Genomic DNA, 14649 nt, shown 5'->3' with positions numbered 1-14649 from the left:
TTTTTCTCTCAGGAACTATTTTCTGATTAGTAGCTATTCTGAATGCTGGCACAGAAACAGAAAACAGATTTAGCAATTAAAATGCTTAAAAACAAAGAAAAAAAAAAACAAAAAAAAGAAAAAGCAAGCCACAAACTCAAATATAAACGCAAGAGTTTCCTGCAGACATCTTACTCAGCTCAACTGCTCTTTAAAGCATGCTTCACATGGCATGTTTGACACTGCTCAGCTCCATCCACCTAAATTAACAACTCCCCATGTCAGAATAATTCACTATATACCTCTTAATAGTTTTGTCTACAGCACTGAATGTGGACTGCTAACTAACTGGTTTTCAAAGGTTACTATTAATGCAAAATACTCAACATTTCACACTTGTTTAATGGAAAGAACGCTTCCATTCTTCTGCAAACACAACAAAATATCCGTAACTGGATTTTCACGGGCTATGGATGAGATTTAAATCTTATGCCTGAGCCCTGTGCTGCTGCAATGACTTGGGCAGGAGGCTGGATCAAGGTTTAGGCACCGGTTCAGGGCCCTGCCCTTGGTGTAACATAATGGTAACAGCATCTGAAATTTCATCTTAAAAAAAGAGGTCTCTAGGCTCCTAGCTAGCATGGATATTTAATAAAATAATTAAATGCAGGTTGTGTGCATTTTGAAAGCATCAAAACTAAAGAAACAAACCTCTCCAGTAGTGAGGAACAGAATATACAGAACTCTTTCTAGTCTTTGCTTACACAGGACTACCATTTATCACTTAGCTAAGAAAAAAAAATGTCAGAAACTAAGGCCCTATAATTATATTGCTATAATTCTATCAGGTATCACACCAGGGTATCAGAAGTATCATTCTGTAGGGAACCCACAGCAGAAGTTTCTAGGTGGGGTTATATACATGTTCCTCTTCCTATTAAGGACTGAATTGGCTGTTTATGTTGAAACCTTTCTTCATGGGGCTTTGACACATGCACAGATTTGTTCTGTTGCATGTGTCTTCTCAGGAAGAAATCCAGCTTGCCTGGAGATAAGGACTGGCAATACAGGCAAAGGCTCTGATTGACTAGCATAGGTATGCCGACAATCAGTTCCATCAAGCCAAAGGCAGCCTTCATGCATGGTCCCAGCTACCGCCATACCAGCGCAGGGCATGGCTACAAATTCAGGCTGTATCAGTGATGGACCAGGAACAAGACTCTATATGGGAATAAACCTGGGTTCTCATTCTCAGATGTCCACTTTAATAGTCTTTAAGTGACATTTTATTTATAACTTTAATGTAATGTAAAACTCTTGTTGATCTTGAACCTTTTCAAAACCTTTACCCCACATGGGGTGAATTACTACTGCTCAGCTTCTTGATGGTAACTGCTGACACACAGGCTCTTAACTCATGTAACATTCAGTCCTTTCTATTCTCCTGAGGGCAAGCAGACAGTATTCCAATGTTTCAATAATACTGCAGTGGTTGGACGGGGCTTTTAGCAACTTGGTAAAGTGGAAGGTGTCCCTTCCTGCAGCAGGGCAGCTGGAACCAGATGATCTTTAAGATCACTTCCAACCCAAACTGTTCTATGACTCTGAATGCAGAAGAACCCATACATACCAGTGGTCCCCACTGAACTCAACAGAGTTCCTGCTAAAGGGATTTTGTAGTACATTTAGTGGGACAGGAAAGTAAGTTCCGAAGGCAATCCCAGATCTTTGTCCTGTTCAGAAGAGAGTACTAGGTCTCAGAATTCTAAGACAGACTATACCAGGAAATACATCTCTTGGTCAGACTGACAAGGCAAAACAGCCATGAAAGGATCAACAGCTGCTTGTCAGCGATACAAACCACCAATATAGCTAAGGGAAAAAAGACTACCTTTTTCATCAGGAATGAAGAGAAACACTTACAAATCATCAGAAACTGTGACCACCATAATATTAGAAAATTATTTTTATATAATTCTATTCTGTATTTTAAAGAATAAGCAGCTATCATGGAGTAAGCTCAGGAATACACATGAGGTCCTTTCCTGGGTAATGAGTGCATGCTTAGTCACTTTCATTTGACCCGATGTAGTTTAGCTGTGATTGTATCAAACACGCTTTGCAAGTTAACCAAGCTGAAATATCAAGTGTAAGGTTTCTTTCTGGTTAAGAAATTAACACAGTACCATCCTTCAAACTACATCCTTCGTTCAACCATCAGTAGTTAATGAAATACACATTTTTTACCTGTGTCGTTTTTATCTTTAAACAGCACAGAGCTAGGAACAGCAGCATACCTGTTTCCTTTCCAAGTCTTCACTGATCAATAAACCAGGAAATCTCTTTCTACGCACTTCTAGTTTATTCAACCACTTAATTACCAGCTTAGTAAAATTACCATGTTAAAGGCAAACAAAGATTCAGCAAAATTTTTCACTATGAAGGTGGTGAGGCCCTAGCACAGGTTGCCCAGAGAAGCTGTGGCTGCTCCACCCCTGGCAGGTTCTAGGCCAGGTTGAACAGGACTTTGAGCAACCTGATCTAGTGGAAGGTATCCCTGCCTGTGGCAGGGGAGGTTGGAACTGGATGATCTTTAAGGTCCCTTCCAATTCAAACCATTCTATGGTTCCTCAGTGCTTTCCTTGAAAAGAGCTGTATGTAAACTTTTGCACTAATATCTGCTTCTCATTTCTGATAGCACCAATTCTTTAATGCAAGCAGTAAAGAACACATGTATAGCCTGGTCACAGACTGCCAGCTCAGCCATGGCATTCTACAGTTGAAGTAGCAGGGCATGCTGCAAAAAAACCAACCCTATCTATTTGGGCATGTGACAAAAGCTGTGGTTCTGATATGTACAGAAGTGGACAGATTTCACTTACGCAGAGTGTGTGGAAGTTAACAGAAGCAAGAGTTGTCACAGGAAGGAGGCCAGGATGATTTTGTTTAGAGAACAGGAAATATATTTTAGTCTTCCACTGTTTTCTACTTGTTTTATTTTTGAGAATCTGGGTATCAGCATAAAATAGGCTTACTTTGTATATTGGTAAACCCAAGTTTAAAAAAGTAGGTATGTAAGAGGAACCCGTTTAAAAACAGTCATATATTCCCAATCAGTCAAACAAAAGGGTACCCTTTTAGAAGGAAACGTACCTGTTTCAGGACTTGTTTGATTACAGCTGCTAATAATGCTGTTTGGTATCACTGGAGTGGAGGATGCTTGGATTCTTGACTGAGGTGGGTTTGGATGTAATGAATTTCCTAAAGCCATTCCTGACTGACTGAGCATCCCACAGCTCCCACTAGCCTGCATCTGATTTATTAAACCTGCAAGATGGTTGGCTGTGCCTGGGCTAGTACCATGGACAAAGTTAGTGTTTGTGTTCTGGCAGTGCACACCTTCCCCTCGCAAGGGTAAACTCTGTGCCAGTGAGTTCTGGAGACTGCCAGAGTTCATACTGGTGTCTGCAAAATGCATCTGGTTACCAGCGCATGGTAAAGCAGTATTTGAGCTCCCACAGCTGGTGGTACTATTGCTGCTCATGTGAGAGCTTTGACAACTCATGGACTGAAGTAGCTGGGACATGGAACTGATGGGAAAAGAGCTTTGACTTTGCTTTCTTATCAGATCAGATCCAGCTTTGGAAACTCCAGAACTGTCCAACTGAGACTGTCTTAGCAAATTCAACACTGTGGTGGTCGGCTGCTTTCTTTTTCTCAGAGGATCTTTTTGCTGAGACATCAATTTATCTCTCAGTGCTGCTCGGCCACTTTGCCCTTCAGTCGTTGGTAGAAGCACATTGGCAGCAGGAGGGAACATGGTATTTAAAGTGCTATGTCCTTCATTGTTGCCACCACTGGCAACAGGTCCAGAATTGCTACTGCTGTTATTGTTGTTACCAGCAAGTTTATTTTGATTTGCTAGCTGTGCTTTGGCTGCTGCTGAAAGTAAACTGCTTGCTGGAAAAGAGGCAGCATTGTGCTGGTTCAAGATCTGATTTAAAGGCATTCCCAGCAAACCAGGCTGACTCTTCAAGGAACCACTTCCAGCCGATGCAGTAGAAAAAACTGCATTGTTTGGAGGATTTAATACATTACTCATTCCAGCAATTAATGGGTTAGGGATGTCCTTGTATTGATTAAGTCCATCATGCTTGGTGGAAGGGCTAGATGGCATAGATGGTCTTGGTGACCCTATTGTTGACCTTGGGGACCTGGGAGGAACTTTAATTCCACTACAGGATGACTGTGGTCCTACTGGAGGCAGCAGGAAAGTTCCATGATCTGATGATGTGGAGGAAGAACGTGATCTTTGGGGAGAAGCCTCGATCCTTCCAATCCCGGATCCCATCATATGAACTGGGGATGTCACTGGTGAAGGAGAGAGGGAAGTTGAAGCAGAATGTTGAACTCTTTGAACATGACTTCCATGGTTCATGTGACCAGGTTTTACAGTTGGCAAAGGAAGATTACTTGGCAAAGGGACGACAGCAGGAGGCATGCTTACATTCATCACGGGTACCTGAGAGTGGACATTTGAATGGAAAGTAGTTGGGTTAATGATAACAGGATTCTGATTCACTGGTTTGCTAGGAATAGGGTCAAGTATGCCAAGTGGATCCTTTTCCGATGTTAATGGCTTTTTCTGAAGAGCACAAGAAGGTGGTGGAGGAGGTGGGGGTGGACCTTGGGGTGGTTTATGGTGGAACATTGCTCGTGGTATTTCCATACCAGTTGAAAAATTACACATGGGTTTTTTCATTACTGGGCTTTTTGTGGTTAAGGTTGGGGAAAGAGGTATATTAGTCCTTCCAGCCATTGCACAGGATGACTGTATAGGAGAACCATGTAGCATTACTGATGGTGGAGACAGAGGTGTCCTGTTCATGTGAATAGGACTAGAATTGGGTGCTCCATGAAAATTGGGATTGTTCCTTGTGAAAACATCAGGGCTTCCAAGTGGGTCAGTCCTAGGAGAGATTGAGCCATCTCCGTATATCTGTGATCCTGATGAAGCTGGACTGGGCATCCCACCATGACTGCCACGATACGGAGACTTCTGTCCAAGTTCATTACTACCCAATCTCTGCCTAGGATAGACAGAATGAAGTTCTTGTTGCTGGCTTCCAGCCATTTCTTGCACATAAAGCCTACCCATGGCATTAGATGCCCCTATCATCAACTTGAAAGGAGTCTTACATTCTGGCATCACAGAATTTGTAATTCCTTCATGTGATTTATTCCTCATTGATCTTGGAGTTGCTGCTCGAGTAGGAACTACTGGAGTTGCACCTGATATTAAAAACACAACAGTTACTTTTTGAAATCACATATTTCAGTGCAAAACTGCTGTGTGTGAAAATATTCATAAAAGCTAGAAAACCTTTTGGCTAAACTTTTGCCTCTACAGAAATAATACCTAAATCATCAAGTAGTTGTGGAATGGTGCATGCTACCCTAGTATATAGTATAGATCTTAATTCCCATACAAAGACTGTATAAATATGGACAACTTTACATCTTTTTCCTTCCCTTTTGTCGTTTCTTTCTAACCATCATCTCTGGTGTCCTACTCCTGAATCTCCGGCATCACCAGTGTGGCTGCTGCTCAAAGAGCTGGCAGAAGCAGCAGGCTATCACTGTCGCAGGGAAAAGGAGCCTCTGGCACCATCTATTGAATGCAGGAGGAACAAAGCCCAACACAGGTTTAGACTAATTTCTCTTCACGCCACACGGAAAAGGGTCCTGCCCTAAATCCTGTCACTGTTGAGGATGAATGGGGAGCTGTGCCATATGACTTTGGCCCAGATTTGTACTCAGCAAAGCACTTAATTGGAGAGATTGAAGAGACTGTGGCTGTGTAAGGCAGGATGCAGCTTCTCTGGCTGCTCCGCATCATTTGCTGGTACCAAGAGCACTGAGTTCTAGTCCACAGAGTTAATGTGTTCCTGGGAACTGCCGTGCTAAAAAGGTGAGGACATATGTTACATCATATCTTGCATTTCTTTACTGAATTAAGGCTTTTCATGCAGTTTCTGCAACTAGCTTTGCTTGGGGTGAAGATGCTAAATTTAAGAAGGGGCTCTACCTTATACGTTTGTTTTTGGAATAAAGGCCTTGGGGATATTTGCATGTATGCAGACATGTGAACCCCTCTACAATTGAAAATTTTCCTGTATACCCCAGACCTTCCCACCAGCAGAAGACCACTATCATTTTCTGTCCACTAGTATCAGTTTTATTTAAAAAGATATATATATATTTTTTAACATTTAACCTTAAAAACACCATCAAAAAAGGAGCTCCAAGTCTGCTGGACTTTCTGCCAGTTTTTGTTGCTCTGGGAATTTGTAATTCAGTTTGGAGTACTTAGCATGCAGCCGCTGAATATGTAAATTTAAACTTGAATAACAAGTTGAAGATTTCATGTTCAAATGAATTCAGAGATGCCTTTAAATTCCTCTACTCAGAAGAACCCAATCCCCTTCTTTCCTTCAGCCTGGCCATAGGGGACAGATGGCACTGACAATTCTCCCTTCATTCTATTTGCTCAACCAGCTACACCGTGATAGAAACAAACATTACTTTTCCCAAAATACAACCAAAGTCTCTTTCAGGGGACAAATTTCAAGACTGAACTGCAAAACAAGGTAAGTACAAGAACCCTCACCTTGCATGCTGGATCTAAGCACACGGTCAAGTGTAAGTGTGCATAAATGAAGAGACATTTTGTTTCAAAAGCCAATTTATAGGGAAATTTTCTTTGCTTAGTGCACAAAATTCTGATCAACAGAGAAAGACCACATAAATGTGACTCATGTCTTTAATATTTAGTTGGGTTTACCTCCTTAATTTTGCTAATTAAAAAAAAGGTAATTTAAGTATGACTCAAAGAATAAAAAAATAAAGTGCATAGTAATTTGCAAAATTGCAATGATAGTTTAAAAAATGCACTGCAAAAAACAATTTAAACACAGCTTTAAAATAAAAAATAGCAGTTTGAAAATGCAAGAGCACATTGGTACTACAAGCAGCACTGGTTTCTTAGCATTGTCTCTGAATCTGAAATACATTATTTATTTTTATGCTCTTAAAATTTTCCACTTTGAAGTCAAGCTACAAAGCAGTTAGCCATTAGCCAGCTATTACTGCAGCAATATAGGGGCGCAAAAGAACTGTCAGATTATTGAGGGCCATTTCCCAGAAGTTGTGTGTACCAGAGTATATAACCATAAACTTTCCAAGCTCTGTCTTAAAAGTAACCTTCACTCCTTTGTCCTAACCATTTGGATTTGTAAGACTACTTCAGAACCCTTTCTTGTAATCCTTACAAAGTACCTACTTTTCAGTTGAAGTTTCTATGCAACTCTGGGTTTGTAGCTATTTCTTTCAGTACTAACTTTGTCCTCCAGCTTAAGGAGCTTTATTTCCGCAGTGATTCTCCTGATGCCTTTATTGCCAGCAATCACATCTCCTTTCAGCCTAACACTAACAGCTAAACACTTTTAGATGAGTTCCATAAACAGGCTTTGCAGTTCACTAAGAGCAAAGCCTCTGCTCTATTTCAGCTTGAGTGCCACTAGCGAGAACAGCAGTGCAGGAAGGCAGCACACATACAACAGCATTTGTACTTCTCTTTGAGTCACACTGATCTGCACTACACTGCCATCTGGTACTGCTCACAGACATCTTTGATCAGCTACTATACCTAGATCTTCTTTCTCAATAATTTACAGCTGACAGCTTTTTTCACTAGTCCCAGGTGAATGACCTCACAATTAACAGGATTTGTTGCTATACCTTTTCTTTTCACTCCTGGTCTCTATGATCCCCCAGTTTTTCAACATGTTTTGATCTTCTCTTGTTTTGCCAACACCTGTCAACTTCACCCATCAACAAATTGCCTCATTTTTTGTTGATATAGATCATTAAGATGCTAATCCAGGTTGGTCCCCCCAAATAATCCTTCAGAAATTACAGTGGAGATCTTCTCTTACTGTATATTCTGCCTTGCAATACAATTTCCCATTTAGTCAAGTCCTTAGCCACATTCTAATCCCTTTATAATCACTTTATTCTGCTTCTCTAATTTCCCATGTGACAGAATATCAGACATATTACTACAGTTCCAAAAGATGGGAGCTAATGTATTTTCTTTGTCTAGAACAATCTGATATCTTTTCCAAGAAAATCATGCTCTTAAGTCTGTGCTGACCTGCTTTTTAGACTCATTTTCTAACCACCTACATCCCTCTAATTGCTACCTCAGTTTTTAACATGGATCTGTTTACTATTTTGCTCATAGATACATTAGACTTTCAGGGGTGGTTCTGCATAGTAATTACATATATTTAAAATTAAGTAACTGAATGATTCTGCATGGTTTTACTTACTTGTTCCACCACCAGGACTAGTTAGAACTAGTGAAGGATGTGGTGCTTCCATGCTTTTATGAAGTGTAGCCACAGCAATAATTTTCCTTTTATGTATGCATAGTTTGGTGACATCTTCGTCTGCCTTAACATCTTCAGCAGTTCTTTGCTTCACAGCAGCTCCAGGATCAAAATTAAAGACCTGAGGGTAAAAATTCCAGGTTTAAAATAGTCATTAGGGGTAGCAAACTCACCAAATATACCTAAACCAAAAATTTTACATAGAATTAAACTTGCCACAGTTCTGTAGAGCTATCCGACTGCTCCTACACTGCCCAAGAGATACTTTCATAGCACATTTCAAGTTTATAAATAAAAAGTGAATATAAACAGTAACAGCCATGGAAGTTGTCACCTAGCAGCAGAACTTTAACACTCCGCAGTATCAAGAGTATGGAGGAAAAAGAGAAAGGACCATGCGTATTTGAGACTGCCCCGTGATTAAGAAGAAAAGTTTCAATTTATATATAGAACATAAAATTGCAAAGCTGATACTGAAGCTATCACACAAATCAGTGTTTCACCCTGATTCTCCCATGTTAACATGATGCTGCTGACAGTATGTTTCCAGTTTAATAGTAAAATTTTCAAACACCATAAAACCTGAGTCAGATTTTTTCCATGAAGGAAAAACACAGAGAGCAGATTAATTTTTGGTAAATTTTATGGTAAATCTTTAGGTATATACCATTTATCTCATTTCATATATATATGATCTGAACAACGACTAGCATGGCATAGCACATCAGATGACATAGCTCATAAGGATTATAGTACAGAGATCCATAATGATGTTTTTCTTTACCTTGGGAAGAACAAGAGGACATTCTAGGCCACACTTGCATGTTCCATCAGTCAGCAAGTAAGTCTTCACCTGCTCCAAGCAGGATAATAAAGACCCACTGGGACTGTAAAGGAACAGAGAGGATGAATACAAGCTATTTGATATATCATGACATCTACTTACCATCCTAACAGCTCACATACAGAGTGTTTATGATAACACAGCTGATATTTTGTATTTTTTTTTTATAGTACTTCTTGCTTTTAGTCAGGAACTGAGATGATACTTATCAAAACCAGCTCTCCAACCTACATTTTAAAGGAAGATTTTACTATAGAAAAACACAGCAAATACAAAAAAAAGAAACTCATATTATTGATACGTAATATTCACATTAAAGCCCTGCTTGAAAGCCTTAACTACTGCTTAAATACACTAAGAGATTATTTTTCTCCCTCCTCTCTCCTATTAAGTGTAACACAGGCAGAGTGCAGTCCCCATGGACCTCCTTCCCTTCTATCACATCACTGCAGCTCCATGCAGGCATGACACTCATCTGTATTTTTTAGGAGTGTGACCTCATTTAAAAAGAAAAAAACCCCACAAAAGTGTGCTGCAAGTCTGAGAAAACACATGCAGCAAAGGGGCCACAGTAATAAAAACTGTTGTGGTCGTGTCTCTTAGTTGCATAAACAATTTGATTTCATTCAGCTAAAATTTCAACCCTCTGACTGAAAGTGAGAAATATTATACCAAGAAGGCAGTCTAGTGAGTTTCTGATAAACTGCACTTGGATTTCGTTAACTCCCACCAAAAAATCATTATCTCCACATCCAAAAATAGGACACTGGAAATTCTGTTACGGCAAAATCACTTATTCATAAGATGAAAAAGTTCTCATGTCACAAGCCTCTAACTTCCAGATTGCTCTTTATTACTTGGCCATCTAAGCTGTTTATCAGGGAAAGAATACAGTAATTTATGAGGACAGCTAAACCACTGGTTCTTAATGGCAGCTGTAAACAGCCCTTATTTTAACAAAACCAACTTCAGTGGAATGGTGTAGATCACAAAAAAGGAGTCAAAATTCCAAACTATGATGAGCTTGCTTTCTCAAACCCAAGTGTATAAGCACTTAATTCTGCGCAAGAACAAAATAACACATGAAGATACACCTGCAAGTGGCATTTAAAGTTATGGCGACAATTTAAATAAGTAATTTATTTGCCTGACTTGACCTGAAATAGTTACTTCAGAGAACTGTCCAGGTCACTGTGTAACAGTGACAGTTCTGTGGGTAAGCAAGGTAAGGCCAGGCTGGATGAGGCTTTGAGCAACCTGGTCCAATGGAAGGTGTTCCTGACAGTGGCAGGGGGTTTGGAACTGGATGGTCTTTTAGGTACTTTCCACCCCAAACCATTCTATGATTCTACAATAAAAGAGCAATCTAAAAATAATGGTACAGATAGGAAGCAATAGGTCAGAAGGTCACCTTCCCAGTCTTAAGCTGAAATACTTGGTAAGCAGAGGGAAATTACTTTTTATTTTTCTGTATCTTCATTTCAGCTATAAACTGGTTAAACCATGATGCTGCCATTATCATATTTTAACTCGGTGTCACTTGTTCTCTACAGGTCTGTATTTCCAGCGCTGGCTGACCACTTTGGACTTTCCTGGCCTGCCCTGTCTATTCATGCAGGAGCAACTGCTCACCCCACACACAGTCCACACACAAAGATGCAACAGCTTCCCATGGGAGAAACTCAAGACTGGCATTTACTCTACACTATCCCACCTACGTGCGAAATCTTTACAGACACTTTCTGTGACACTTAAAAACTCATGTTAAAAGCTGTCCCTGGGAATATGCTTTGGAGTCAGGATGACATTTTATTTGCATTGGTGAAACAGCACAACTGAGCAGCGAGAGTAAACCTATACCATCAAGAGTTCATTTTACACCCTCCCTTATCCTAGAGTAAAGCAATTTTAAATATCCTTCCTTGGTGTGTGGTTTGCATAGGCACACATCCCATACACTGACCATCAGTGGGTGGAAAGGAAGATTGGGATACTGACCCTTACCAGAAAAGTGCAGATCAGCCCACTGAATCTGTGGCATGTGGGATTCAGCACTCCTACTGCACATAAACCATAGAATGGTTTGGACTGGATGGGACCTTAAAGATCACAGAATCATAGAATAGTTAGGGTTGGAAAGGACCTTAAGATCATCAAGTTCCAACCCCCCTGCCATGGGCAGGGACACCTCACACTAAACCATATCACCCAAGGCTCTGTCCAACCTGGCCTTGAACACTGCCAGGGATGGAGCATTCACAACCTCCTTGGGCAACCTATTCCAGTGCCTCACCACCCTAACAGGAAAGAATTTCCTCCTTATATCCAATCTAAACTTCCCCTGTTTAAGTTCGAACTCGTTACCCCTTGTCCTATCACTACAGACCCTAATGAAGAGTCAGATGATAATGAAAGATCATTCTAGTTCCAACACTCCTGCCATAGGCAGGGACGCTTTCCACTAGACCAGGCTGCTCAAAGACCAGTCCAACCTGGCCTTGAACACTGCCAGGGATGGAGCAGCCACAGCTTCTCTGGGCAGCCTGTGCCAGGGCCTCATCACCTTCACAGGGAAGAATTTTTTCCTAATATCTCATAAATCTACCCTCTTTCAGTTTAAAACCACGCATATATGCATGGTTATTTGTTCACAAGAATCAAAGATATTTTAAAAAGGCCTTTTTCCTGGACAGACCTGTTTAATCGCAAAGTATCTTCTGTGTGCATAAGTTTCCTCACGGTCCTATACTTCAAAGGATAATCCACAGCTTCCCATGTAAGAAAATACCAGCTTTTTTTCAGCGCTTAGGTAATCCAGAAGTTTTAGGCCTCCCGAAAAACCAAGGAAGAGCGAATGATAAAATATATTCATATCTGTTACTGACAGTTGAGATACCTGTTCCCTTTATTAAAGTGCTTTCCTCAGTTTATTCCACTGATGACTTCATGAACAGTAAGCTGAAGACAACACTTAGGTGCTACTTTAAGGCAGTAGCACTGTTTTGCCTAGAAAATCACTGAGACTCAGTGCTTTTATCAGGTAACAAAAACTGGTTAATTAATGGGTTTACTCCAAAGCAACTGTTAACAACTGATAGAAAAGCGAGAACACTTTATAGAATCATAGAATATTTAGGGCTGGAAAGGACCTTAAGACCTTCTAGTTCCAACCCCCCTGCCACGGGCAGGGACACCTCACACCAAACCATGTCACCCAAGGTTTCGTCTAACCTGGCCTTGAACACTGCCAGGGATGGGGCATTCACAACATCCCGGGGCAACCCATTCCAGTGCCTCACCACCCCAACAGGAAAGAACTTCCTCCTTATATCCAGTCTAAACTTCCCTTGTTTAAGTTCGAACTCGTTACCCCTTGTCCTATCACTACAGACCCTGATGAGTCCCTCCTCAGCATCCTTGTAGGCCCCCTTCAGATACTGGAAAGCTGCTATGAGGTCTCCATGCAGCCTTCTCTTCTCCAGGCTGAACAGCCCCAACTTTCTCAGCCTATCTTCATACTGGAGGTCCTCCAGTCCCCTGATCATTCTCGTGGCCCTCCTCTGGACTTGTTCCAACAGTTCCATGTCCCTTTTATGTTGAGGACACCAGAACTGCACACAATACTCCAAGCGAGGTCTCTCGAGAGCAGAGTAGAGTGGCAGGATCAGCTCCTTTGACCAGCTGGTCATGCTCCTTTTGATGCAGCCCAGGATACGGTTGGCTTTCTGGGCTGCAAGCGCACACTGAAGCCGGCTCATGCTCATTTTCTCATCAGCCAACACCCCCAAGTCCTTCTCCACAGGGCTGCTCTGAATCTCTTCTCTGCCCAACCTGTAGGTGTGCCTGGGATTGCTCCGACCCAGGTGTAGGACCTTGCACTTGGAAGGAAGAATAACTAGAATGAGTCCTTATTCAGCTGGGATCATGTATTCTAGTTAAATCATGTCAGATCTTATTAGATACACTAATTTTCCCTTGGACAGCTTTTGCATCAATATTGCTTGGCCTTTCATTTCTCAGTAAATGCTGTGTGTATTTTCAGGGTGGTTGCTCCTTCAGAAAGGCAGAGCAGCACTGGAGCAGTTTACCCACAGAGGCAGTGTAAACTCAATCCATGAAGATGCAGCTGGTGAAACCAACCTTTCCTTATGAAGGGCTGACCTGATCAAGCGCTGTGGGTGCTCCATGTCAAGCAGAAGGTTAGAATATTTGACTTCCATCCCTCCCAGCTAATACATCCTACCATGTGACTTCCACCAAACAAGAAAGTAAGAGTTGTGTACCATGATAAATAACTTTTCTTAATCAGAAGGGCTTACAGAAGGCAATCAGAAAATTAACCACTGGATTAAAGAGAATTGGGAAGTGGACAGAAATAATACCAGCTTCCCCAAGCTGAAAAAAGTAGCTAGCAAACCTAATAGGATCAACAAGACTAAACCAAGTGTTTTGTGTAAGGCAATTCAGAACGGAAATATTAAGAAAGTTTCCCTGAACAAAGAAAACATAAAAAAAAAGATAGAAATTCAAGTAACTGTCAGAATTATACCAACATTTACTAATTTATAAACATGTAAGACACACGCTTGAAGAAGCAGCACAAGCTTTCTGGCCTGCTTCTTACAGCTTCAGAAAATGAAGTTCAAAAGCAGGTAGGTTCATCAGGCATATAAAAATACTAAAGCATTGTATGTCTTGACGCCTGCATACGTAAATGATAGGGGAAAAAAAACAACCTACCAACAACTTTGTCTTTCTCATTGATTTTTAACTAAGGCAGATGCCCAGTAAATTACAGCTGTAATGAGAAATACAAGGGGAAGGTGATTTATTGTTGACATGCATATCACTGACATGGATTTTGTATGATTCTGCTAATTGAGAATATAAACAAGAAACACTGGAATGCATTTGATCTTTTATGGTAGTTTAGTGTAAAATTGGAGTATGCTTTGACTCATTAAAGAATTTTGTATTGGTAATACACAAAATATGAAGAAGTGGTTATTTTAATCACAGACTAGTGGAGTAAGATTAAGCAAATAACTGACTGATAATCATTTAGAACTCTGTGACGTAAACCTGATGTACCCATATTTTGTTAAAGTTAACTTTGATCTTTTTTCCAATAACATTTAATTTATAGTCTGTTTGTCTGAACTCATTAATTTAATAGTAAGTTCAATGCATTTCTTTGTGACTATTCCAGGGAGAAGAAAAAAAATATAAAATCCAATAAGCTAACAAACAATCAAATAACGAACAAAAATCCAATAAGCTAAACAAATATGATTATTTGTTTGAATAGGATACTTTAAACTTTGGATTTAGGCTTGTGCTCTTGTCTGTCCTACATGAAAAATGTGGGGAATC

At 40.5% G+C, this 14649-nt stretch overlaps 1 protein-coding gene across 17 annotated transcripts in view; it reads right to left on the bottom strand.

Moving 5' to 3' along the window:
* Window positions 1–14649, bottom strand: part of MBD5 (methyl-CpG binding domain protein 5) — a 161055-nt gene that overhangs the window by 33002 nt on the left and 113404 nt on the right. For all 17 annotated transcript variants that reach the window (XM_061363711.1, XM_061363708.1, XM_061363714.1 and 14 more), the window contains 3 exons: window positions 9217–9319; window positions 8373–8553; window positions 3133–5271 (listed from right to left, as the gene is read on the bottom strand). In XM_061363711.1, coding sequence (XP_061219695.1) covers window positions 3133–5271; window positions 8373–8553; window positions 9217–9319 — 2423 coding nt within the window. The remainder of the gene's footprint in view (window positions 1–3132; window positions 5272–8372; window positions 8554–9216; window positions 9320–14649) is intronic.

The sequence above is a fragment of the Neopsephotus bourkii genome, unplaced genomic scaffold (genome assembly GCF_033783945.1).
Source record: "Neopsephotus bourkii isolate Nb327-2 ecotype Australia unplaced genomic scaffold, CSIRO-AGI_Nbou_v1 NB_1181, whole genome shotgun sequence".
NCBI classification, from domain to species: Eukaryota; Metazoa; Chordata; class Aves; order Psittaciformes; family Psittacidae; genus Neopsephotus; species Neopsephotus bourkii.
Note: the sequence above shows the minus strand (reverse complement) of the source record. Positions and strands in the feature narration are given on the sequence as shown.